This window comes from Bos javanicus, chromosome 17 (assembly GCF_032452875.1).
Source record: "Bos javanicus breed banteng chromosome 17, ARS-OSU_banteng_1.0, whole genome shotgun sequence".
NCBI classification, from domain to species: Eukaryota; Metazoa; Chordata; class Mammalia; order Artiodactyla; family Bovidae; genus Bos; species Bos javanicus.
This window is the reverse complement of record NC_083884.1, coordinates 66,189,851-66,214,192: the sequence shown is the minus strand read 5'-3', so window position 1 is coordinate 66,214,192 and position 24,342 is coordinate 66,189,851. Positions and strand designations below refer to the sequence as shown.

Here is a 24,342-nt window from a genome sequence, read left to right as displayed (position 1 = left end):
ACGTCCCTTGCCCACCCTGCTAGTGGACAGTCACGGCCGTCAGGAGCCACCTCTCTCAGGGCTCCGCTAATGCACATCTGCCCTAGATCTCCAGTTCCCGCTGTGCCCCACTGGTTCCCTCAGCGATTCTTCACCCAGAAGTGAAACTTCTTGGGCTAATGAGGCCAGACAGGGGTGCACATGGGCCTCCATCTTTTGCCATAAAGGAGGTCCTGTACATATTCCAGAGAGAAGACACCACCCCGCTCTCAGGCCTCGCCTTGTGCTCCTGCAGCCTCCCTGGTGCTCCTACCCAGTCAAGCTGCTTCCCTGTAAAAACACAAACCCCACTGGCCATGCAGGCTGATCCTGCATGCTTGAAGAGTATTTATAACTGGCGTCTCAGAGGCCCCTCATCTCCTCTTCAGCTCCTTTGCAAATGAAGCACGTAAATCATTTTGCAGTAATGTTGTCTTTTTAATAAGGCTCGTCAAATGGCATTCTCGCTGACGAGGCACACTACATTCCAGCCACATTTCTGTGGCTGTTTCCCTGCTGAGACGAGAGGTGGGGTGCAGACGCTGGGAACGGTGCTGGGGGGCTGCATGATGCACAGCCCTGAAGGAGTGTCTGCTCCCCAACTGTCAACAGAGGCTCCCTTCCAAGATTGAAGAACCGAGTAAAAGGAGACAATTCGTACCTATTCTGTAACTTGACATTTCTAAGTGTGGGCCCTGAACAAGCAGGTTCAGCATCACTTGAGAACTTCCTAGAACTACAAAAGCCCCAGGGCCATCCCAAGCCACCGACTCAGAGTCTTGAAGGCTGGGCTCCAACGACTCACACCCTAACCCATCCTCCTGGGGGTTCGGACACGTGTTCGAGGAGAACCCCACTACCCTAACATAGCACGACCCTCTGCACCAGGGTCACCTCGAGGCTTGCTGGAGAAGTGCGGAGGAACCCCGATCCCCAAGATTCCCTCCCGGGCCCAACCTTGAGAGATGGAGCCAGGAAAGCTACGGGGGTAACAGCTCCTCTGGGTGATTCTGAGGGCTTCCCACAGGGCACTAGTGGTAAAGAACCCGCCTGCCAACGCAGGAGACATAAGAGATGCGCGTTCGATCCCTGGGTTGGGAATATCCCCTGGAGGAGGAAATGGCAACCCATTACAGTACTCTTGCCTGGGAAATCCCATGGACAGAGGAGCCTGGCAGGCTTCATCCCATGGGGTCACAAAGAACTGGACACGACCGAGTGGACTTAGCACTCATGGGTGATTCTGATGCTCTTTCAAGTGCAAAAGCAACCAATATAAATCAACAGTAGCTTTGCAGGGAGGAAGGTAGGAATTAGAGCCCTTTCTCCAAATAGAATCCTACTTGGGCCCCAACATGCTGCATTTCACCAAATCTGAGCTGCCGTTGATTGTAAGATGCACAGTTTAGAACATGAGAGAGGAATGCACGGCCAGTTCCTAGTGTGAGAGGCTGCTGACTGGGTTCAGCGAAGTACAAAGGGAGAAAATAATTCATCTGAGAATTGATAAAAACAGAATCAAAGCACGAGCAGCACATCTACTGTAACAGACGCAGGTGCGAGAGTTCTGGAGGCCTGGACCCCTTCCTTGCCCTCTGATGGGCCTGAAGAGACACCGGGCTTTGGAAAACACTCAATAAATTACTCCCTCAGTGCAGACAAGCCACGGAGGGGAAGGGATCCACACTGGTTATATAGTTGTCCACACTGAACAACAGACCAGACATCCACAGCTTATGAAGAACAGCTACGGATCAACAAGAAAAGCCATAGGAAAGACTGCAAAGACCACTTTGTCAGAGAAGATAACCAAATAGCCAGAAACACGTGAAAAGACACAAATTAAAATCATAAGGTGGTACAACTGGGCAACAGCCACAGTCGCTAAATGAAAAAGGCAGACAATCCCAGTGCTGGGAAGACGTGGGGCAGACAGAAGGCTCACCCGCAGCCGTCGGGGAACAAATGGACACCAACACGGCAGTGAGCTATCTGCAGCATCTATGAAAACTGAACACAGAAATAACTTAAAACCCAGTGGTTCCATCCAATGTGCTAACGGCCACGCGTGATCTGTGCACCAAAAGACACACGTCAGGAGGTCCAGAGCAAGCTGGTTCTTTACAGTTTAAAAATAGCAACAGTCGAATGTTCCTTTAGAGGAAGGGTAAGGACGGGTGTCTGCATGTAATTGACTAGTCTACAGCAGAGGGGGTCTGTGAACCATAGTCACTGACGTCACCAACGATGTCAAATCAAAGAAACCAGGGACAAAGGAACACACAAATTCAATGAATCTCAGTAAAGTTCAGAAAAAAGGCAAACGCTATTCTTTGGCAGCAGGAGTCCATTTGTGGTTAATGATGGAGGGCAGTGGCTGGAAGGGGCACGAGGTAGGGGAACCTGGGAGTGAACTAGCAACCAGCGCTCGGGGTGCTGGCTGCACTGGTGCGCCCACTTTGTGAAAATTCATTAAGCTGCACTTATGATGTGTACACTTTTTTTGTATGTTGGACTGTTACATAGAGTTTAAAAGGCAGGAGGAAGAAGAGAAGCAGGAGGAAGAAGACGAAGAGGAGGCGGTGGGGAGGAAGAGGAAGAAATCCCAACACTGAGTCATCTAAATGTGCTTCCGGCATGAAGCTCAGCTTTGATTCCTGACTGAATTCTCTTTGTGGTAGGGGCATCACGCCCTTGACTTGCAGTTTAATGTTACACTACCAAAAGCATTTCTACAGACCCCTTCTAGATTTACTGTGTGAATATAGGTGAGTGCCCTCAGGGCCCTTTTAATGAGGCTTCATGGGAGAAGCTCCTCTAATATCTCGATTATCTCCATATCCTGAAAAGTTACTCTCTGCTCAAGCAACAGAGGTGTGTGGGGGTGTGTATGCATATAACCCAGACACAACATGCTTATGGAATATCCTGTTTTTCTTTTTGCTTTGGTTGCTAGGAAGCACCGTGTCAAAATTTCAACCCATTTTTAATAGTTCCACACACCCATTCTGTGTCTCTTCTGCACTGGGGGCGGGGCTGATGTGATGAGGCCTCCCAAGGACAGGGTCTCCCAGTCTAGCTGGGACGCAGGTGATCAGGAGGCACTGATCAGTGCTGTGAGGGGAAGCACAGGAACACCAGGAGCCTGCAGTGGGGGCCTAATGGACCCGTGGGCTTCCCAGGTGGCTCAGTGGGAAGGAATCCACCTGCCAAGTGGAGACACAGGTTCAATCCCCAGGTTGGGAGGATCCCCTGGAGAAGGAAATGGCAACCCATGCCAATGTTCTTGCCTGGGAAATCCCATGGACAGAGGAGCCTGGCGGGCTACTGTCCATGGGGTTGCAAAGAGTTGGACTTGACTTAGTGATGGAACCACCACCACCTACCCTTAGAGCATCAAGGAAGGCTTCTTGGAGGAAGCACCACTTGAACTAAGTATGAAGGGATGACCAGACATTTACCAGGTGAGGAGGGTGGAGTGGGACGTTCTAGGCATGAACAGCACAGGGAAAGGCATGTATTGAGAGTGAGTCTAAGGCCAATGGTAAAGGTCTATATTCTGACTCTTTCCTTGATTTTGTGTATTCTTCGATTCTTGGTTCCCTTTGCTGATTTTCTTAGCTTTAAATTTTTATCTTATTTTTTCAAGACTTCATGCACCTTTTTGCAACTGTGTATTATACAAAAACTAAAGAGCCCAGGCAGGATATTCTGCAGGTGCTGACACGAGCATGCGTAGTTTGGGCCTCAGAAGCCTGGCTCCCTCCTCTACCACCAGTGTCCCATGAGCGGAGCTCCAGATGCTAGAAACAATCACCTCCTCCTCCTCTCCAAGTCTCCCGCAACAGCTGACACATCGCAAACCCCCAAGTCCAACGTAACAGCTCGTGATGGATTACTGCATAAAATCTCAGCTTGGTGGGAAGAATTTCTGCCGGGAAGTCACCAATATTCCCCACCAGCCCACAGCTCTCTGACTGCTTCTGCTGCTCTACTCATGGCTACTACCAGCAAGAGGGGTCAGGCATTGGCTCTCTGGAGCCTCAGAGGAGGTATTGTAAGGTATTCAGGTGCCATTCCCCCTCCTCACAGTCTCGTCCATGAGAGGGGCAGTAGGCCAGCCCAGCCCTCCTCCTGGTGCACCGGAGACCCTCCCTTCCAGGAGCCCCTGCCCCTCGCCTGACCATGAGGGTGGACCACCAGGGAATTCCTGATCTTGATTTCTGAGGTTTTCAGGGCTCCCTTAAATTGTGCCCCCTTGGCAAATGCTTGGCTTGCCCTAGTCCCAGCTGCCTGTCTCCAGGAAGCCCTGGTACGTCACAGGGTTCTGCTGAAGTTCAGGTGGAGCTCATTCATTCCCTTCTTCATTCCCTTGTTCATCAGATGTATCTGAGTACCTTCCACGTGATAGACTTTCTACCAGACTCCTCGGATACAGCCAGAGACAAGGCAAAGTCCCTGTCCTCACAAAGTCTCCAGGCCAACAGAGGGAGACAGACCCCAAGTAGATAAACATGCAAGCTAGCTTTCAGATGGTGGAGTGCTGCAGGTATTAAACAGAGGGAGGTGACGGGGAGGGAGGTCAAGTGGGGGGTGATATTACGTAAGTGGTCAGGGAAGATGTGTGTGGACTGAAAAGTCTGAAGCTAGATCTGAAGCATGTGATGCCCCCATCTCTGTGCAGATCTGGAGGAAAGGTAGAGGCAGCCAGTGCAAAGGTCCTGAGGCAGCGTGACAGACTGTCTCAGTCCAGAGCAAAACCAGAGCTTCCTGTGCTTGCGCGGCTGGGGTGGTGTCACTGCCAATATTAGTGCTTGTTTGGTTGATGGCTAGCAGGTATTGTAATTAGGTTCACCAGCAAAAGCCAACAGTACTCAATTCTTTTTCTTCAGCATTTTCTTTTTTAAGGGCAATCCAAATTGGTTCTTATATCTCTGGCTGAAAGGCCTTTTCTTCTATAAAGAGCCAGATAGTAAATATTTTTAATCTTTGCAGGTCACACAGTCTCTGTCACAAACTGCTCAACTCTGCCTTTGTAGCATGCAAGCAGCCAGAGACTGCACACTAATGAATGGGCGTGGCTGTGCCAATAAAACTTTATTTATAAAGAACCAGTGGTGACATGGGTTTGCCCTGTGGGCCATAGTTTGCCCATCTCTTTATTCATTTTCACTGTGGTAACTCAGGTTTTAGTCTAACAAGATGTGTTCCTCCATTCTGCCAACAGACCCCCTTTCGGGTGCTTATGCTCTTCAACATGAGACGCACTGCTGCTGAAAGCGTCCTGTCTTTTCATTTCTGTGAGAGAGGTTCTCCAGCACGTGAGCCTGGAAGTGGAACGGCTGGGCCACAGGGCACAGGCAGCGCCAACTCTCAGAGATGACGCTAGACTGTTCAAGAGCCACGAGACCAACTGACACCCATACCAGCAGCATGAGTTCCCGCTGCTACGCACTCCTGTCGCCAACACTTGGCGATATCAGACTTCAGGATTTTGCCCATTTCAAGCATTAAGTGATACCTGTTGTGCTGTTAATGTACATTTCCTGATTGCTAGTTAGTAGTCTTTTCATGAGTTTATTGGCCATTTGCATTCCTGATCCTTTAAACTCCTAAAATGAGTTTCCCTGCTGAGAACTGCCAATTTCTAATTTTTGCCCCCCCCCCCTCGACTTTTTTTTTTACTGGAATGTTTACCTTTTCCCAATTGATTTGAGGAAGTTCTTTACATATTCTGGTTACTCTGTCAGTTGCATTTGTTGTAAATTTCATCTTCAAGAACATGGTGTGTCTTTATTTTATGCTCTGACAATCAGAAGTTGATCACCTTGTTAGGGTCACAGTGATCATTCTCCCCTGCGAGCTGTGCTTTTGTGACTTCTTTAAGCAATTCTTCCCTTGGGAGCCACATGACGTGGCTTTGAGACTCATCTCTACACTTGCTGGTTGTGGGGCTGGGGGAAGGCACTTAATACCCCAGAGCCTGCGTTTCCACCTCTGTAAAATGGGGAGTGGAGTGGCATGAACCTCACAGGGTTATTCTGAGGAGTCTTGAAGGGACTGAGCACCATGCCCAGCTCACTGTCACCTTCCCCATCAACAGACCTCCCCTCCGTGCAGGAGGGATGGGGGTACCTTGCTGTCCAGCAGGTCTGCATTCTGCCGGAGTTCATTCCGAGACTTCTCTGCCTTCTCTAGCTTCTGCCTCAGCGCTGTGAGCTCCGCCTACAAAAGCAAACACAGTAACAGAAGCCATTCTGGACTGGAGGTGCAGGTTCCATACGTGTCAAGAGTGGCCAGCAAATGCAGTGGGTGATGCAGCCAGCCCATCTGTGATGACGGCCATTTCTGAATATGATCATCTCTGTTCAGGCAAGCCCGGTCCATACCAGCCTGGACTAGGGTCTGGATGCAAATCCTTGGAACAAGACCACTGTTTATTGAGACGGTGCACGCCCAAGTGAGACAGGGCACACTGTCAGGAGCAATTGAAATGCTCACCCCCTGCAGGCCAGTGGAGTGAACCATAAAACGCACACCCCAAGGAGGACCATGTGGCCATGAAGAGAGAACAAGGAAGATTTCTATAAAAACAGGAACCACGTGACAATACGTAAATGCAGCACATTAACATGCTGTATACCTTAAATGTACAATGCTGTAGGTCAAACATACTTCAACTAAAAAAGTTTAAAAAATAATCCAAAAACAGGACGTGGCATGGTTCTTAAAATCTATTTTGAAGTGAAAAATGCAAGTTGCAGAAGAATATAGAGTATGCCACCTTTTGTGTAAGAAAGAAACCATTAGTCCTGTGTGTGTGTGTGTGTGTGTGCGCACGCGTGTGTACTGCACGTGTGCACGTGTGCCCGCGTGTGTACATGCACACCTTGCTTCATTGTGCTGGGTACTGCAGATACTGCATTTTTTACAAATTGAAGGTTGGTGGCAACCCTATGGTGAGCAAGTCTATTGGTGCATTTTTTTCCAAAAGCATTATCTTTTAATTAAGGTATGCAGATCTTGGGGGGACCAAATGCTACTACACACTTAACAGACTACAGTACAGCGTCAATATAACTTGTATAGGTCCTGGAAAGTCAGCCAGTTCACGTGACTCACTGTGATATCCGATTTATCTTGGCAGCCTGGAACTGAACCTGCACGATCTCCAAGATATGCCTGAATTTGTTCATTTTTGCCAAAAGGAACAACAGGCAGGATAACCCAGAAACCAGCCAGAACAGTTTCCCTGGTGGCTGACTGGTAAAGAATCTGCCTGCCAAGGCAGGAAACCCGAGTTCAATCCCCAGTTTGGGAAGAGCCCCTGGAGAAGGAAATAGCAACCCATTCCAGTATTCTTGCCTGGAGAATCCCATGGACAGCGGAGCCTGGTGGGCTGCAGTCCGTGGAGTCAGACATGACTGAGCGACTAAACAATCAGAACAGTTACCTGTATCAAGTGGGTGCTAACGGGATTGAAGGGAGGGTAGGGGGAGTATCCTCTGAGAGGCACAAAAATAAACAGCTCACGGACTCTCCCACAGACCCTCTCTGGGAGGAGAGGTGGAGTGCCGGCCTCAGACCAGCACCCACTCACCTACCGAGGAGCTGGGCACCGGGTGGAGGGAGGCTGTTCCAGCTGGGGCAGAGGGATGTCTGTAAAGGGGCAGTGAGGGCTAGTGGTGGAGCATTTATGGATGAAGAATATCCAGGGCTGGGGGCACTAGTCTGGATGCAAACACCAGGGAGCGGGCTGGAGGGGGTGGGGGAGTGGGGATCGCCCTGCCCACCGTGTGGACCCACCTCCTTGGTACGGAGCTGCTCCTCCCCGATGGTGGCGCTCAGCAGGGGCCGAAGGGAACCCAGGAGCCGCCACCACGGCCAGTCCCTGACCACCAGGAACACAGCTACGTTCTTCTGGATGCACCGGGCAGCCAGCCGGTGAATCTGCAGGGGATGAGAGTGCAGACTGAGGGCCCTTCCCAGCTCAGCTGAAGGAGGCAGAGGGCGGTGGGCAAGGGGGCTGGAGGATATCGGTTTATCCTTAGTGGAAGGGATGGGGAACTTAAAAAAAAAAAAAGGCTTCCTTTAATGGAGTCAGGCTCTCAGCATCAGGCCACAATTTAGTCTGGAATAACTAATAATAACAATAGGATAAGGAGTAGAAATATTATACAACGGGGTCAACTCTCACATGCGGATTAGGCACAAAAGTCACTGTGCAAGGCAAAACTCCTGGAAAATCCCTGAAACCTGCCCACAAGAAGCAGTGGCCATAATGATGCTGTCGGTTGATATTTAAGGAAGAGATACCAGTTCCAGTGCATTTAAACACAAGCCCACGCTTCTCACTCTTGAGTGTGCAGCAAATCTCCAGGAGGGCTTGTTAAAACACAGGTGCCTGGGCTCCAGCCCAGAGCGTCTGATTCAGTGAGCCCGGGGCAGGGCCCGAGAATTTGCATTGTGCACAAACTCCTAGCTGATGTGGATGCTGCTGGTCTGGGGGCCACACTTTGAGAACCGCTGACCTAGGTCATTCTAATCAGAGGTGGGAATCAAGCTAAGTAAGAAGCCACCATCACAACAGCCAAGGCTTGCTCAGCTGGCACAGTGCCTCCCACAGGCCAGACACCACCTGGAGCATGTTATAGCAGCTCAGTCCTTACTACAGCCCTATGAAGGTAGGTGTTATCATCATCCCCGTTTTATAGATGGGAAAACTGAGGCACAGAGTGGTACAGTCACTCGTCCAGTGTCACACAGCTTCTCGGAGGTGGAGTCAGGATCTGAACCCCTGCAGTGTCGCTGCAGGCAGAGCCCAGGCTCTTAATTTAGCCTGTTTCAAATTGTTCCACGGCATAAACTACCTGAGCACAACGGGCTGGTGAGACAGCTGACAGTATTTTCATTATTAATCTTCTTGCCTTTTTCTATTCTTACCAAGTACGTATTTGTGAGTTTACACGTTCACAGAAGCTGGGGGCACGTGCACTAAGACTGTGCTGGTGGCAGTAATTAGCAACACTAGGGCAGCGGCAGCTGGTATTATTACCGAGCAGCTACATGCGGTATGTCCTGTACTACACGCATGCTACCTCACGTCACCTCCACTCAGCGACTACGTGGTAGAGGTGAGATTCAAACGTGCTTCCTGTCTGCCTCTAGAGCCGTGCTGTGTTCTGCATCGTGCAGGCTGCAGAGAGGAGACTCAGCTCTGGAGAGCTCTGAGGATGGTGGCCTAGAGCGGCTCAGGACTGCAGACTCCGACCCTGCCCTCTGGTCCTAAAGGCCTCCGTGGACAGATCCTGCCCATGCCCTGTCTGCTGGTCCACAGCAGCCAAGTTCTCCAGAGATGGGACAGACTGAAATCATTTCCAACCCAGGAGGGCTTGGACAACCTCTGGACATCCTGACCAAGGCTCTCATCAGTGGGGATTTGATGTCAGTTCAGTTAGTTCAGGCACTCAGAAGTGTCCAACTTTTTGTGACCCCATGGACTACAGCACACCAGGCCTCCCTGTCCATCACCAACTCCCAGAGTTTACTCAAACTCATGTCAACATCCTAGAAACAGCTGTATCATCTTACAAAGTATCCGTCAAAGTCTGATCACCTGGACAGAGTGTGGGCACCAGCATGGGAGATGGGCAGACCTCCTTGCCCACCCCAGACTCACTGGACCATGATCTGCACGCTAACAATATCCACTGGACATTCATGCACAAGCGCAAGTGTGAGAAGCAGGGATGACAGCCCCTGGACCAGTGTGGAGGACGCTATTCCAGATCCCACACCCCTGCCAGGTTCACGCGACACTCAGCGCCCCCACCTTCAGCTTCTTGAATCCCTGGCGAGAGAGAAAGCCCCTGCAGGCCGCCTGGAACAGGACGATGCTCTGAGACACCAGCTTCTCCCGCTGCTTCTCCAGCCTAGACACCACGCCTGCCTTGAGGAAGACCTGGAGGGAGGGAAGGCTGCAGGTGACTCTCCACAAATGCATCAGACTGTCTCACGTGGGAGGGGCTGCAGCTCAGCCCCACTTCTCCTGAGTCCAACCAAAATGTTTGTGAGCAGCTGCCCTGGACCGGGGTTCTAAATGGTCAAAGCACCTTGTCTCCTGAGGCCTCCTCTTTCCCTTCTCTTGACCCCCAGGGCTCCACAATGTGGCCCACACACCTGAGTGTGGTCACTGTCACCACCTGGGGGGTTGTTAGAAATGCAGCATCCCAGGCCCCACCTCAGACCTGCTGAATCCAGACAATCCCTAGGGGGACTCAAGCACGTTTGCTGAGAAGCCCCTCATGTCTCCGGGTCCTTGCACCACCCAGGGAGTGTGGTCAATGAGGATTCCCAGGCCCTGCCCCAGGGGGTGCAGAACCAGCGGGCTGGGTGGCATTCCTGAGTATGCATTCTGTTTTGACAAGTGCTGCTGGCCAGGAGAGAAGAGCTGCCCCAGAAACACTCGGTCCTACCTCAGAAGGAGGGGCAGAGAATGCGGGGAAGTGGGGGCAGCCCTCCTCAGTCAGAAGAGGCCGGGGCCAGGCTGGAGCCGCCTGTGGGAGGCACACAGGCACAGAGTGGAAGACAGCTGGAGGTTCACAGCTCTGGGCCTCAGCTCTCAATAGCTGATGCGGGCTCCCGCGGCAAAGTGATTAGTGCGTTCTCGGCTCCCACAGGGCTGTCCCTCAGAGACTGCGGGGAACAGCGGAGGGTTTTCAGAGTGAGCCTGAAGCTCTGGGGCCAGACCTGCCCTGGCCAAGGCGCTGGGGTCACTGCGCCTGGTGTCACCTCCCCACAGTTAAAGAAGAGACGCGCTCATGCCGCTCATTTTCTGAGCACAGTCTCTTGCGTTACTTCACCAGATTCGGTTTGTAGCCCCAAAGGTGGCCAGCCGCTGGAGAGCACCATCTTAATCGCTGATACTGTCAGGTAATCTGCGGCATTATCCGTTAATGGCTCACACGGACGGAGCCCTCCTACGTTCTGGATCTGAACCAGATGCTTGATATGCAGGCAAAACACCTGACATGGAGAGTCTGAGACGGTAGTTACCACAACCCCCTCCCCTGCAATGGTAGTTACCACAACCCCCCTCCCCCCCATTAAAAAATCATTTTTGGCTGCACCGTGTGGCATGTGGGATCTTAATTCCCCAACCAGGGATCAACCCCCAGCCCCCTGCACTGGCAGCAAGAAGTCTTAACCACTGGACCACCAGGAAAGTGTCCAATCCCCACATTTGATGGAGGGAGAACCTAGGGCTAAAAAAGGCATGTTTTTGCCCAGATCCTCTACCGCCAAATGGTAACACGGGGATTAACTTCCCTCTCTGACTCCAGAGGAGACCATGGTTGTCACTGAATGTAATTAACATTTGCATGGCATCTGCATTTTGAGAACCTCTTCTCCTATGTCCCATTTTAACTCGAGTTCACGTGGCTGGTGAGCAGCAAAGCTGAGGCCTGATCCGGGAACCTCGAGTCCACGTCCTGCATCCGTTCACATCGTCGGCATGAGGAGCTTTCATTTCCTGGCTCACGTGGTACACAAACATCAGGGGTATGTGGCCGAACAGTAATCTGATTCCAGGTGGAACCAAGGGTCTCCGGCGAGTCTTCATCCCCTTAAACCTGTTTTCTGTAACCATGACCAACCACTCGGCCAGCCCCGCGGCAAACCTTTCCTCGGAGGGAAGGTGGAGATTAGCGCACCCCATTGCTGCTAATTAACTCTGTTCTGTAACCCTCCATCACTTTACACAACACTTCCTATGAGCCGGGCTGCCAAGACAATCAGCCTCGTTGAAACAAAGACGCGATTGACTCATTACCTATCAGATTGCCTCAATAATGACTGTATTAATTTCACAAGCTAGTGAGTCCCAAAAGCCGCTGTTAAAAAAAAAATCAATGATCAAAGTGATGACAGCACTAGTCCGTATATTACAAAAGTCGGCAGGCGCTGCCAAAGCTGTTATTGATTAAGTATGAAGCTTTCATTAAAAAGATAATTGGAAACGACCATACACAGAATGGGAATAAGTCATCACCTCTGTAGAATCGTGATTTTTTTTTTTTCCTTTTCTTTTCTCTTTTAAGAGCACATCGCCGTCCAGGAGGCTGACGGCATGTGGAATCCCACCTTTTTCATAAATGTCGTGGCCCTCGGCACAGGCCTCAGTGAGGCACTGGAGGCGAGAATCACAAAGGAAAATCTAAGTGATTCACTCTTTGTGGATCCAGCTGCCTACTGGACCCAAGCAGAGTGTAATGTCCCAACATCCCCTTCCGAATGCGATCTCTGGGAGCCACTGTTAGGCACACTGCTTTTGCTCTCAAAATGCTGCAGGCCAGGTTTCAACATCTAATGTGGCCATTGCTCTCCTGTCTAATACTCCTGAGAAATTAGCCATTCTCTCTTAGTAATTTTCCAGATTATAGGCACTTCCCTGGTGGCTCAGACGGTAAAGCGTCTGTCTAGAATGCGGGAGACCTAGGTTCGAGCCCTGGGTTGGGAAGATTCCCTGGAGAAGGAAATTTTCCAGATTAGAGGAGATCAATTCTTTAAACATTAAAATGTTACCCTGTTTGACAAGCATCCTGCCCCTGCTGGCAAATGCCTACCACAAACAATGACACACCACCCCTGTCAAATGACAATGTACTGATCCCCACAGCCGACTTGGGATGCAGAAAGCAGAGGGTCCATTTTAGAGATGGGGGAACTGGGCTCAGAGAGACGTCACTCTTCCACATTCGCACTCTGAGGCAGTGGTGGGGCCTGAGTGTGGACCAGCTCAGTCTGTTCTCTCCTATTCGCAGCCTTCCCACCTATGAAGCAATGAATCTGACAAAGCATGAGACCTGCATCTGCCCTTAAAGATGGCAGTCTGCCACCACACCTGGCTTCCAAAAGGACACGTGGACTTTGACAGGCTCTGGATGGTTTCTTCGTGAACGCCAAGCATGACTCGATATTCGTCCTGCGTCATCAGGGGTGCTCTGGCTTGCAGACCTTTCGTCTCACCTCCCTGAGACTGTGAGAAGTGACTTCTCATTTGGCTCTTTTTGTCTTACTCTGCATTACTTGCTGGGGTCAGAAGGACTGACTGTGAAACTCATGAAGTAACTAGGCACTGATCTGAACCGGGCTTCTCCAACCTAGGCACGTCCTCGGATCCCCTAGGGAGCCTGTTACAACTCAGACTGTGGGGCTCCCGCTCCAGGATTTCACAGTCAGTGGTGTGGCTGGGGTGGCGGCGCCTGAGGACGTGTGTTTTCAGGAAGCTCTCGGGCGATGCTGAGGCAGCTGGTCCAGGGATCACACCTTGAGAACCGCTGTTAGTCTAAAAGGATGATGTTCTTGGAGCTGAAGAAGAATTCCTCTGATTAAATAATTTGCTGTATATTTCCATGAGTAAACAATAGAACCACAGCATTTTGAAAAGAAAGTGGGAGGACTTCCCTAGCAGTCCAGTGGTTAAAACTCCATGCTTCCAATGCAGGGGCCATGGGTTTGATCCCTGGCTGGGGAACTAAGATCCCATGTGCCGTGTGGTGTGACAAAAAAAAAAAAAAAGGAAGAGAACTTGGGCTTTGGACTGGTACACATTTCCATGGGAGCTGTGCTCCTGGATCCTGAGAGGAACTGGAAAAGGGCTGACTTCCCAGAGGTACAGTTTCCTCCCTGGTGAAGAAGGGATATTATAATCATGTCAACAGAGACTGTGAGGGGAAAAGACGAATAACATATGATGTTGCTTAGCACAGCACCAGGCTTGTGGTGGGGCCCAGTAACCCATGGCTTTATCTCCTCTGCTGGAAATGTCCACAGAACGTCCTGTGGACCAGTCAGGTTGGGACCACAGCATACTAACAGCTTCTACCACAGGCTTTAGGAGGACCAAGAAGCCTGTGGTGGAGGCTGGTGTGTCTAGGGGGCAAGGACTGGCATGAATGACTGTGAGCTCTCTGAGGAAAGAGGTGTGATGGGGCAGGACACTTCACTCTGATAAGAGGCACTCAGGGCCAACAGTGCCCCCAGGATGGGCTTCTGGAAACCAGGGTCCTGCCCCAGCACTGTACGTGGTACCTGAACATGGCAGCAACTGACAAGGGTTTCCTGGACGACGTTAATCACTCAGAAGGTAACTAAGTGGGGAGATGGTCCTCTAGTCTCCTCTGCCTCCAGCTTGTATTCCTAAATGTTGTCCCCACTCTCCTCCCACCACCTGGTCCTTGAGTCTACAAACTCTGTAGCTCACTCCCCACACTATGACCCACTCACTCTGGGAGGTGGTAATGGGTCTTCTACTGAAACAAGTGGGTTGAAGGCCCCAGGGTCAGGTCATCTGGGGAGTCCTGAACACTGTATGTTCCCTCATGAAAACTTTGAGGATGCCTTGAGCATGTTAGGGCTCCATGAAATTCTTCTCTAAGTGCTTAAACTTTTTCTGAAAGGCTGCTGGCCCAACACCCATTTGGAGAAATCTATGTCCCTCAGCTCTGAAATTTTACGCCTTCTTCTCATGCCCTCTCCTCTCACTCACTGCTGCTAATCCCTAAGACTACAGCTGTGTTACATGTGGTTGCAAAGTAAAAGCTGCAAGGCTTCGAGTGAAAGTGGGCCTTTCTGAGGTTCAGAAAGTTCTACTAAGGTCCAGATGTGAACTCTGCAGACCGCTGAGGTCCCTGAGAGTGTCACCTCTAATAAATGATAGTCCTCAATGGTCTCTCCACCCACACTTACCACATTTTATCTTAACGGCCTTGTCATATAAGGAGGGCAGAGAGTCACTAGCCCTGCATTCAGCTGCGGGAAAAGGAGACACACAGAAGTAGCAGAAGCTGAGGAGGACAAGAGTCAGGTCTCATGTGGGTCCCTGATGTCATGGGTAGAACGGCAAACGAAGGCCCTACTCACCTGGCTGTGCCCCACGGCCACGGCCTTCTTCTCCAGGTCCAGTGTCTGCAGGAGCTGCGCCACGGCCTGGGAAGGAGAGGACAGTTAGAGGGGAAGACAGATGGCGGGCTGGAGACTCCCAGAGTGGATGGTCAGCTTGCTGGAGGGCTGACACCCGGAGAGAGCAGATGTCTCCCGTGTCTGTGAGCTAACAGAGTTCCACCTCCCCAGGAAAGTGCACAAATGGGCATGGGCTGGGTACTGACTGTGTGCCGTCACCCTGCTGAGACCTTCACAGACACCATCTCACTTCACCCTCGTGGCAGCCCCAGGTGGGTCGTCACACTAGCATACCCATTTCATGGAGGAGAGAACCACAGATGCAAAACAAATGGAGGATGTGTCTGCTACAGAAAACAGCATGGTGAAACCTCAAAAAATGAAACACTTAATTTCCATATGATCTAGAAATTCCACTTCTGGATATATACCCAAAAGAACTGGAAGCAGGGACTTGAACAGATACTTGTACACACTCAGTTCACACTGGCATCATTCACAGTAGCCAAAAGGTGGAAGTAACCTAAGTGTTACTAAACGCAGTGGCGGCGACAGCCATGGAATTAAGAGACACTTGGTTCTTGGAAGGAAAGCTATGATGAACCTAGACAGCATATTGAAAAGCAGAGACATCACTTTGCTGATAAAGGTCTGTCCAGTCAAAGCTATAGTTTTTCCATAGTCTTGTACAGATGTGACAGCTGGACAATAAGGAAGGCTGAGCACCGGAGAACTGATGCTTTAGAATTGTGGTGCTGAAGAAGACTCTTGAGAGTCCCTTGGCCTGCACAGAGATCAAACCAGTCAATCATAAAGGAAATCAACCCTGAATATTCACCGGGAGGATTGGTGCTGAAGCTGAAGCTTCAATCCTCTGGCCATCTGATGCAAAGAGGCAACTCATGGAAAAGACCCTGATGGGAAAGATTGAGGCAACAGGAGAAGGGGGCAACAGAGGATGAGATGGTTAGACAGCATCACCAACTCTATGGACACGAATCTGAGCAAACTCTGGGTGTCAGTGGAGGACAGAGGAGCCTGGCATGCCACAGTCCACGGGGTCACAAAGACTCAGACATGAGTGGGGACCGAACAACAACCTAAGTGTCTATCAACAGATGGACGGATGAACAAAAACGTGGTGTATATACCCAACAGAATATCAATCATGTTTAAAGGGGAAGGGAATTCTGAAACAAGCTACAACGAGGATGAACCCTAAGGACATTATATTTAGTGAAATAAGTCAGTCACAAAGGGACAAATGCCATATCATTCCACTTATATGACATACCTAGAGCAGTCAAATTCATAGAAAGTGTCCATAGAATGACGGCTGCCGGCGGCTGGGGTGATGGGGATGGCAAGTTAGTGTCAATGGGTATAGAATTTCAGTCTTGCAGAAAGAAAGAGTTCTAGAGATGGATGGTGGTGATGGCCACACAGGAGTGTGAAAACACTTAATATTGCTAAACTGCACACTTAAAAATCTCTAAAATGCTAAATTTTATGTTATGTATATTTTGCCACAATTTTTAAAAAATGGAAGGAAGAGAATTCCCTGGTGGTCCAGTGGCTAAGACTCCACACTCCCAAAGCAGGGGGCCCGAGTTTGATCCCTAACTAGATCCCACCCACCATAACTAAGAGTTTGAAACTAAGACCTGGAGCAGGCAAACAAATAAATATTAAAAAACCAAAAACAAAACAGAATGAAGGCATTTCCCCAAGGTTATAAGTTACACGAGCCAAATTCGAATCAGGGTGTGTCAGGCCACACTGCAACCGCCATGTCTGGACTGCTGCCCAGGCCCAGGCCAGGGGCAGAGGGCCTCAGGCCACTGGGGAATTTACCCCCGTGGCAGCCACCCCAGCGCCCTGTCCTCTCACCCACTGGCCAGGGACGGCCGGACTCTCCCGAATATGGCCACTAACCCTGTGTTCCTGGCCTAGATGAGGGAGGGAAAGTCCATGTTTAATTCATCAGTTTCCTCTACCGCATCTGGTATACAGCAGGAGCTCGATAAATATGATGAGATCCAGTGAGGGTGGAAGCAGGGCAGGTTGGAGTGGGGGAGTGGGGAGAAAGGCAACGCCCCCTTCAGGAGAAACAAATTCACCTGAGATCCCTAGACTCTGCCTTGGCCAGGCTGCCAGCCATTTAATGGAATCTGGCTCAGACAGTAAAAAATGTGCCTGCAATGCGGGAGACTCTGGTTCCATCCCTGGGTCAGGAAGACCCCCTGGAGAAGGGAAAGGCAACCCACTCCAGTATTCATGCCTGGAGAATCCCATGGACAGAGGAGCCTGGCGGGCCCCAGTCCAAGGGGTCACAGAGAGTCAGACATGACTGAGTGACTAACACTTTCTCTTTCCTCTTGTCACAGAGGCTGCAGGCTCTGGAGCAATCCTGTCAAGAGCTCTGTACCCTCGGACAAATGCAGGTCCAGCTTGGTCCCTTTGTGACTCCAATTCCCCTCCTGCTCCATCCACCCCCACACCAGCCCTCTTGGACTTCCCATTCACTGAAAATCACCCACTGGTTTTTATCTACAGAATAAATTGTCAGAAAAGTCATTGTGACATTCCACCAAGAAAAAGGTATTCTGAGACAGAGTAAGTTGGTAGATGAGTTTCAATTCCATAGATCATAGCATCACAGAAAACTTCCCAAAACACACACACAAAAGAAAATGCTTATTAAAAGTCCAGACCAAGGCTGTAACCTGGGGGGAAGTTTCCTTCTCTGACCTCTGAGAAGAACATTCCATAGGGTCCCCTCCAAAAACTCAGTGGTTTCACTTAATATTGCATTTTAGCCAAAATTGCTCCCAGGGAGCTACAGGCAGCAAAATGCAAAAAAAACAACATATCCAGAAAACGTTTTTTTCCTCTCTGCACAAGAGGAAAACAAAGTAAAAACTGAGAAGCATTTATTCAAGAGAAACTTCTGGGCCTTTAATAATGGTGGGAAGTTTGTGGTAACTGCAATCAAGACCCTTCCACTCCCACCAGGCTCTGTCACTGCAGGGGTCCCACTGGGGTGAGGCAAGCAATGAAAACTAGCTGCTTTGCTGCCAGAAGGGGTTCACATACAGGGAGAAAGTGAGCAGAAATCCCACACCCAGAACCATCATCAGAAACAGGAAGTGATCTTGGCACCAAACGAGTGGAGAAGGTCAGTGGCGCAGCTAGCCTAAGACTGTTTTCTGGGAGGGGCAAGCAGTGGGGCCGTAATTAGCCAGGTTCCTCTAACAAGGAGATACTGGGAATGGGATGGTCACAGTCGGCTGTGATAACCATGCCCCATACGTTCCTGGCCATCTGGAAAGCTATCCACACGCACAGGAAGGACTTGGCGGGTGGAGGGGGCTGAGGCACTTATACATTCCTACCCAAATATAAGGCCACATGCACAGGCGGAAAATACGGAGAAGAGCCACACAGAAAGTAAAATCTGTGGCACAACTACAAATGCCTGAATGCTGGATGCACCTTCCAAACCACACAGAGCGCCGTAAAATCACTGTACAAATCAGATAAAAGGTCACACATTCAAGATGTTTGACCCCAACCTCTGCTGACCACTCAGCTGTGCTGGCACGGGGTCAACCCTTGAGAATCCACAATTTCTAATAAAAACAAGAATTTTTAGGAAGTGAACAGAGACAGTAGCAGTCTCACACCACAGGGGAGACAGACTCCATAAATCTAGTCCTTAATATTAAGTTACTAATTGGGAAAAGGTTGGGATCTACACACGCAATATTTTATTATTGAAAATGTCCGGTTTTCAAGAGAAAATTACAAGACATGCAAAGAAATTAGAAAGTGACCTATGTTCAAGGAACAAACCCCCAAAATCAGTCGCAGGAAACCCTCTGGGGGTGTAGATGCTGGCCTTAAAAAAGACTTCCAGACAGCTCTCACAAGGCACACAACGGGCTTAATTAGCTCACGTGTCTGGCACGTGGTGAGTCTCCATAAGGACGAGTAGGTGGCGGAGGTTCTGAGGTTATAAGCTCCTTGGGGGCACTGTGGAGTGATGACACACCCTCAACCTCCACCACTCTGGGCTCAAACTGCTAGGCCCTGAATGTACCCGGGAGAGGCCCAACTCAGCCTCCAATGACACGGTCCCCGTGTCCTCCAACTGTGCACGGAGGTTTCTCTCCAATATTTAGTGAGGATGCCTCCCTCCCCCCAGCAAAGCACAGTCTGGCATCTCACATCAAGCTGTACATGCCAGACCGGCTGCAGAAGACTCCAGGAACCACAAAGGGCCATGGCCGGGAAGGGCTCCCTACTCACCCCTCCACAGGTCGCACGATGCAGGGACCCAGGGCTGTGGGAATGGACGCTCTCCCTATCACCCTGCTGTCAGGACCGCACCTCCTCTAGGAAACCCACACCGTGGCCAATGGCTGCCATACGTTGGGTACCCACTATGTGCCAGGCACTGTTATGCCCTGTCATACACTGCCCCTGGTCATACAGCTATCAAGCCTCAAGGGGCACAGATAAATGGAAAGAGAGATGGCGGAAACCAGGATTTGAACCCAAGTCTGTCTCTAAACCACATGCTTTTAAACACCAAAACTTTTACACGCTGATGAAAACATTCCATAAGGGTTAGGACTACGTCTCTGTTCTTTAACTCTATAGTTTCATGATTATAAATAGTATGTCTGGCACGAAGCACAAGCAATATGAACAAACATATAAATAAACACACATATTTGTATAACTGGGTTGGTTAACACTAAACAGAAAACAAGCAGAATCATTAAAACAGTAGACCCAAACTGGAAGAAGATGGCCAAGTGAGAAAGTCAAAAATGATGAATAAATTCCAGAGGGCTAGGGCTAAGGCTATGGGAGGGCTTACCAGGTGGCTCAGTGGTAAAGAACCCACCTGCCAATGCAGAAGACACAGCTTCGATCCCTGGGTCAGGAAGATCTCCTGGAGGAGGAAATGACAACCCACTCCAGTATTCTTGCCTGGAGAATCCCATGGACAGAGGAGCCTGGTGGGCTACAGTCCATGGAAGTGAAAAAGAGTGGACACGACTGCGTGACTGAGCACGCATGCACACAAACACAAGGCCACGGGAGGCCCTGAAAAAGTCATTTGGCACCCTCAGAATGGACAGCTTCCTCTCTTCCTCTCTCCCTACCCAAGGCCCCCAGACACAGGCTCATGGGAACCTCTCCAAAACAGAAAAGGACTCGGGGACAAGTTCAGAGGAAATCAGGAGTATCCACCGTGGTCTGAGATGGAACAAGGGTGGCTGCCTTTGAGAAGACAGGCATGCAATAATTATGTTCAGATCAAGTCCCCGGGGACAGAGATTTGGTGGCTAGAATCAATCCTCACTGTGGACACTCTGAAGGGAAGAGGGGACCGGGGGTTTCCTGTCATCCATCAGGGAGACCTGGAAACTCCTGCCTCAGCAGCAAAGAGATAAGGGACCAGAATCACAAAGCCGATGTGAACCTAACAAGCTCTTCCAGTAACCTTTCTGAGACCCCCTCACGGTCACTCTGGGAGGCCTTCAGTGTAGGTTAAGGCATACTCTTAGCCAGATGGGAAAGCCTGGGAGAGAGGAGAAGAACCCACCATGATTAGAGGGTGAGATGGTCATTTTGGAGACCTGAGCACGTGCCTGGGTGTCTAGAAGAGACAGAGGCATCCTCAATGGTCGAGGTCAGCGTGAGGCCACTGCTCCCTAGAAAGGACCAGGGGATGGGCAGAGTAGATTTGACTTCCTTCGTAATTTTGCTTAAGCAAGTTCAAATAATAAAGATCTGGTCTTTGATGCCATGCCCTTGCTGATAACCTTCCGGTCTGCCATCACTGACCACCTGATGAACCTGATGACCACTAGTCTCTGCCCCTGCTGACGATGACCAACATCCTCAGACCCTTTTCTTCTACCTGGCAGCATTTATGCGCCAGCCACACTGGATCTGGATCTGACTCTGGACCTCTGCACCTGCCGACCCCAATGTGGCTTGCCCTGCACTCTTTCTCTTACTTGATTCCTCCAAACTGTTCCAGAAAGCTCTATTCAATCATCACTTGCTCTGTCTTCCCTGTATGTCCTACCCTCAACCCCTGCTGCAAATATCAGAAGCTTTAGAGGTGTTCCCTGGGACCTCCCAGAGCCCCGTCTCTGTCTAGGAATTGCTAATTTTCATCCTTCTTCCTCAGGAGATTGTCTTCTGTTCATCCTCGTCTCTCTGGTGGCTAGCACAGGGCCTGGTGCAAGGCAGGCACTTGGTGACAGCTGGATGGAATCGATAATAATTATTTTAACATCATGATGGCATGTTCTGTGTAAATCTTCACCAAATACTCTGCCTGTCGTCAAACGGCTTCCATTCCAAAGTCCTGTGTGAACGTGAAAAGATGCTCACCAGCCCTGGCCATCAGGGGACTGCAAGCCGAAACGACAATGAGATACCACCTCACACCCGAAAGGGTGACTACAAAAAACACCCCAGAAAATAACAAATGTTGGCAAGATGTGGAGAAACTGCAACCCTCATGCACTGTTGAAGGGAATAGAAAATGGTCCAGCCATTATGGAAAACAGTTTGGAGGTTCCTCAAAAAATTAAATATAGTATTACCATATGATCCAGCAGTTCCACTTTGAGGATGTACCCAAGGGAATCAAAAAACAGGGTCTCAAAAGAGGCATCTGTACACTGTGTTCACAGCAGGGTCATTCACAACAGCCAAACGGTGGCAATAGCCCAAGTGGCCACTGACAAGAGGATGGATACACAAAACGCTGCACACAAGGATCCAAGTCAGCCTTCAAGGGAAGGGAATTCTGGCAGGTGCCACTACGTGGTGAGCCCTGGGGACATCATGCTAAGTGCCATCAGCCAGTCACAAAGGACAAGCATTGTATGAGTCCACCTATATGCGGCTCCTGGAGCAGCCAGATTCACGGAGACAGAAAGCAGAACGGTGGCTGCCAAGGCCTGGCTGGGAGGCAGGATGGGGGCGCAGTGTTTCACGGGGACGGTTCCAGTTTTGGAAAATGAAAGGAGTTCTGGAGCTGGAGGGCCGTGATGGTTACACAATGAATGCACTTACGGCCACTAAACTGTATGCTTAAAAATGGGTTAAGGTGGTAAGTTTTATGTTATGTATATTTTACCATAATACATAGTAAAGAGCCCTGTGTGAGGAGTTTGAGAGCCTGGGTTCAAATCCTGGCTCTACCACTGCCCCATGGCCTGGCTGGGGTTGGGAGCCTCAGTTGCTTCTGCTGTGAAATGGGGATAATTCCAAGAGCAGGGAGGCTTTATCAATTGAGGGCTGTTTCAGAGTGAAAGTCGGTAGGGAACCTTTTCACATTACACCTGATATTTTGTGATGAGAGTTTGTGCATCTGCAGTTAAAAAAAAAAAAAAAAGGCATATGCTATTTTTGTTTCAGGAGCACAAAATCCAGCAGGGACCCTCCAAACGAGAGTACTTCACTGGGAGAGGGCCTGGTTTAAGCACCACGTGCACGCTAGGCACACGGGGGACGTGCCGAGGCCTGGCTCACACCCTGCCAGTGAATTCCCTCTGCTGCCGTCTAGCGTCTAATGACAATATTGACCTTTCCTATCTGTCAGGCTTGTCTTATTAAATCCTGAGGTCTTAAATGCTTTGCACACAGAGGCTGACAGTTTGCCCACCCAAGCACGTGTTCATGTATAATTCATGGTGTATCGTGCTGCTTGGCAGATGAATATTTATCAGCTTTTTCATAAGAGGCAGGCTGGCATTTCCTTTTGTTGCTACCAAAATCCTATGCTGCAGCAAATGAAATTTGTGAGCAAATAAAAAAAAAAAAAGAAGAAGAACAAGAAGCGAAAACTCCCCAGTCCATTCTGCTTGTAATTTTCCACTTTCCGAGGCCTCCAGCGTGTGTGTGTGGAGGTGGTTTCGGTCTGGCTACGAGAGAACTGCTGAGTCGTCCAGAATAGAAACACTTCCATATGCTCCCCCCGCCCCTGCCGAAAACTCCCCCACGCCCCACTTCTGCACTGCCTTCAACAGCAGAGGAGCCCAAGCCCCTTTTGGTGGCTCCAGTCCAGATGCTCTGGATGGAGATCAAGACTGGGGAGTGGGGGCAACCCAGGATAAGGAACCCCGATGAAGCTTGGTCCACAGTGGCTGGTGCCACTGAGCCAGGCAATTTCGTGGTTTCCACAGTGGGATGCCCCCCAGGGAGGGGACAGCCCCGCGCCACACCAGCTGGGGTCTGAGGTCCCCTCCCCGGGGGTGGACGCAGGAGCGCCCTGAGAAATGCCGCTGTGTCTGAAGGAGGGAGCCTGTGCCCTGGTCCCTGCTGCAGAGGACAGCCAAGAAAGGGCTGAAGACTTGTGCCTCCGCTGCTGGCTCTTCTCGCCTTGCGACTCACTGACTGAGGATTCCAGGCTGGGAGGTCAGGTGCGACGGGCGCACTCACTGGAGGGGAGTTTCAACACAGCTGCGAATGCAGAGTCTGCGTGGCCTGGCTGCCACCTCTCTGGCCTTGGAAGACGGTGATGACGATGACAGTGACCATCACAGTTCATACATAATGAGCCCTTACTACATGCCGGGCCCTGCATCAAGCACATCATTACACTACTACGTACAATCCACCGGACGCGCCACTGAGGTTGGTGTTATCACTGTTCACATTTCACAAATCAGGAAACTGAGGCAGAAAGATGGACTAACTCATCTAAGTTCACACAGTCCCAGCTGGGAGTCAACTGCAGGGCTGTGTGACTTGAGCCCATGCTTTCCTAACGACCCTTCATGCAATCAAGAAACTTGAGTTCAAGGGCAAAACCCATGAATGCTTGGCTGTGTGGCCTCAAGGCAATCAGTCACCTCTACGAGCCCACGTTTCAGCATTCACAAAAGAGGCGCGATGGTTCATTTTGCAGGGCTGTTGTGAGGATGCACTAGGGCTTTGCAAACTGTCAAGAGCTCTGTCATCATTGATCAGCCGGTGGCTGTTCTCAACAGAAACATTTACTGGGGATTTTGCACTAGGAGTGAAGACTTCTGCCTCCAGAAGTTTATGTAGAGATGGAGAAAGGAGACATACAGGGGCAGCAACACAAGGTTAGGTACGTGTCTTCATTCATTCATCCGACAGGCAATTTATTAAGCACTTGCTCTGAGCCCGAAAACACACAGTCCCCCCAAAAAATGTTATTTCAGACATGGCTAAGTGCTACACAAATGTTTAAACAAGAAGATGCGATGGAGAATAACACGAGCAAGATCTGAACAGCAAGATGACACTGGCCTGGCCAGGACTGGGGAGAGGCGACAGCCCTCTGTGCAAAGGCCC

The 24,342-nt window shown here is 50.3% G+C and overlaps 1 protein-coding gene across 4 annotated transcripts in view; it reads right to left on the bottom strand.

Annotated features, from left to right (window-relative positions):
* MYO18B (myosin XVIIIB) overlaps positions 1 to 24,342 on the bottom strand; it is a 231,369-nt gene that overhangs the window by 121,149 nt on the left and 85,878 nt on the right. For all 4 annotated transcript variants that reach the window (XM_061385190.1, XM_061385189.1, XM_061385188.1 and 1 more), the window contains 4 exons: positions 14,944 to 15,009; positions 9,851 to 9,979; positions 7,825 to 7,968; positions 6,154 to 6,243 (listed from right to left, as the gene is read on the bottom strand). In XM_061385190.1, coding sequence (XP_061241174.1) covers positions 6,154 to 6,243; positions 7,825 to 7,968; positions 9,851 to 9,979; positions 14,944 to 15,009 — 429 coding nt within the window. The remainder of the gene's footprint in view (positions 1 to 6,153; positions 6,244 to 7,824; positions 7,969 to 9,850; positions 9,980 to 14,943; positions 15,010 to 24,342) is intronic.